Source organism: Carlito syrichta, unplaced genomic scaffold (genome assembly GCF_000164805.1).
Source record: "Carlito syrichta isolate Samal-C Ts95f unplaced genomic scaffold, Tarsius_syrichta-2.0.1 Scaffold288079, whole genome shotgun sequence".
NCBI classification, from domain to species: domain Eukaryota; kingdom Metazoa; phylum Chordata; class Mammalia; order Primates; family Tarsiidae; genus Carlito; species Carlito syrichta.
In genome coordinates, this window is record NW_007232175.1 from 429,381 (window position 1) to 432,322 (window position 2,942).

General features: G+C 44.3%; 1 protein-coding gene across 1 annotated transcript; it reads left to right on the forward strand.

The window, feature by feature from the left end:
* Window positions 1-862: 862 nt before the first annotated feature.
* LOC103255384 (high mobility group protein B2) lies at window positions 863-1,483 on the forward strand. The gene has a single exon (XM_008053338.1). The coding sequence runs from the start codon at window positions 863-865 to the stop codon at window positions 1,481-1,483; it is 621 nt and encodes a 206-aa protein (XP_008051529.1).
* The last annotated feature ends 1,459 nt before the right edge of the window (window positions 1,484-2,942 follow it).

A 2,942-nucleotide genomic window follows, 5' to 3' on the forward strand; every position in this document is an offset into this window, starting at 1 on the left:
TTACACACCCACACAAAAAAAATGTTTTTTGGAAACTGTGGATCACAATGATCCTGTTCTTCCCATGACTGACCATGGCATTGGTGAGACCAGTTTCAGCCCCCAATGGAAACAGACGAACCCCAGATGCACTTAGCCCAATGGATGAGTCTCCAAATTAAACAAAGGAAGGAGGCTGGGCTGGGGGAATCTTGAGCAATTCCTTCGGACTCCTGGGATTTTTAAAAAAACCTAAAGAAGAAATCCACTAAGTCTTTTTCCCCCATCAAGTTCCCACAAGAGCATGACCTTCTTGAAGTCACGCACCATCGTGATGTATGGCACCCAGCAGGGCAATATGAAGACATGAGAAGAAGCCCAGGAACCAGACACCCTCAGCTCACGGAGGAGACTTCAGCTCCTCCTTGATTTTCACCCGGCCTTCCTCTTCAGGGGCAGTCCCCTTCCAGGGCTTGTCTTGGGAGGTTTCTCTGTAGAAAGTTCTGTTTCTCACACACCAGATTTTGAAGACTGAACACATAAAAGAATTCAAACTGTCTTGTTGATAATTTCTTTTATGTTGATTACATTGGTTATATGTTGAAACTGATGACATGTTGAAATATTCTCAATATATAGGGTTAAATAAAATATTTTTAAAAATTAAAAAAAAAAAGTTCTGTTTCTGTTTCTAATTGAAGGCTGGCATTCAAGTCAGAGGAAGGAGATATTAATCACCACAAGTGGATAGAGTTGGCCCCTCTGAGCTTTGTGAATTCCACACCGGAAAAACCAGTTCCTGCCGGAGCCCTGCGGAGGCAGCCTCTCCGCCGCCCCCAGCCGCGCGACTCTGAGGAGCAGCTCGCACCAGGTGGACGCCGCCATGGGCAAGGGAGACCCCAACAAACCGGGGGACAAGATGTCGTCATACGACTTCTCCGTGCAGACCTGCCAGGAGGAGCACAAGAAGAAGCACCCGGACTCGTCGGTCAACTTCGCCAAGTTGTCCAAGAAGTGCTCGGAGAGGTGGAAGACCATGTCCGCCAAGGAAAAGTCCAAGTTCGAAGACACGGCCAAGAGTGACAAGGCTCGCGACCACCGGGAGATGAAGAACTACGTCCCCCCCAAGGGCGACAAGAAGGGGAAGAAGAAGGACCCCAACGCGCCCAAGCGGCCGCCGTCCGCCTTCTTCCTGTTTTGCTCGGAGCATCGCCCGCAGATCAAGAGCGAGCACCCGGGCCTGTCCATCGGGGACACCGCCAAGAAGCTGGGCGAGATGCGGTCCGAGCAGTCGGCCAAGGACAAGCAGCCCTGCGAGCAGAAGGCCGCCAAGCTCAAGGAGAAGTACGAGAAGGATATTGCTGCCTGCCGTGCCGGGGGCAAAAGCGAGGCAGGAAAGAAGGGCCCGGGCAGGCCTACAGGCTCAAAGAAGAAGAGCGAACCAGAAGATGAGGAGGAGGAAGAGGTTGAAGATGAGGAGGAAGAGGACGAAGATGAAGAATAAATGCCTCTCCTTTAATGATGTGTGTGGAGTATGCGTGTGTGCTCAGGCAATTGTTTTGCTAAGAATGTGAATTCAAGTGCAGCTCAATATTAACTTCGGTATAAAAACTGTACAGATTTTTGTATAGCTGATAAGAGTCTTTGTAGAGGAAATACTTTAAAAAATACAGGTTGCAGTTTTTGAGGGGCTACTGCATACAGTTATACTTTAAAGCTTCTGATGTTGAATGTTCCTAAATATTTAATGGTTTCTTTAATTTCTTGACTTGTGTACGGTAGCACAGCAAACTTGTAGGAATTAGTATCAATAGTAAATTTGGGGTTTTTTAGGATGTTGCAGTTTGCTTTTTAAAAAATTTTGTAATAAAATTATGTATATTAAAAATAATAATAATAATAATAAAATAAATTCCACACCACCTCTTGTTCTGCAGCTGTGGGCCTCTTTACAGTGAGCTCTGCCAGAAACAAAAACCTTTCATCAGTACAGAAGCGAGTCCTCGCTACCTCTGGGTTTGGACTCCAGAAACGAGATGGAACGCGTTATTTTAGGGTGTTGCCAAGAGTCAGAGCCGTGGTTCCAGCAGCAAACTCAATTTCACTTGGCTTTTTACGTTTTTTAAAAATAAGGAATAACATTTTAGGCCACCAATTATCCTGTTGACATTTTATTTATTTATTTGGATCAAGACAGGTAATTTAGATTAAATTCACTCAGTGGGCTTTCAGTTATGGGAGAAGGGAAAATAAAATTTTTGTTACCAAAGAGATTTTGCATGCAAATACACACATGTGAGCATGCGCGCACAAACAAATGTAAACACACACACAGAACTCTATAACAAATCAAACAGAAGCATGCCATCTAGGATGAAAATGCACTCTCTAAGTCAGCAGTCCCCAACCTTTGGCATCGGTGACCGATTTCATGGATGACAATTTTTCCACGGACTTGGTGGGGGGGCAGGGTAGAGCATGGTTTCGGGATGATTCAAGTGTATCCCACTTACTGTACACTTTATTTCTATTATTATTGCATTATAATACATAATGAAATAATTATACATCTCACCATAATGCAGAATCAGTGGTCACCCTGGGCTTGTTTTCTTTAACTGGACAGTCCCATCTGGGGGTTATGGGAGACAGTGACACTCAAGTGTATTGCTTATGTCCAGTCTACTCCATAATCTCATTTTGGTTGTTGTCATTGCAGAAAACCCAGCTTCACAAAGATAGAATATTAGAAGTGGAAGCAGACTTTTTAGTGCTTTTGTGGCAATATCAGGATATTCCACCTTGACTTTAATACAGACTGTATGGAGATTTGAAGTTGTCTCAAATGTACTTTTAAGACCACTGTCATTTGCAATCTCAAGCAGTTGATCCTTTTCTAGCAAAGACAAAGGTGATTCACCTGGCTTATTCACAAAAGGGTTGCAGATTCATTTCTTCCCAGT

Bases quoted from the DNA above. Each gene is read 5' to 3' on its own strand.
- LOC103255384 (XM_008053338.1), top strand. From the start codon at position 863: ATGGGCAAGGGAGACCCCAACAAACCGGGGGACAAGATGTCGTCATAC.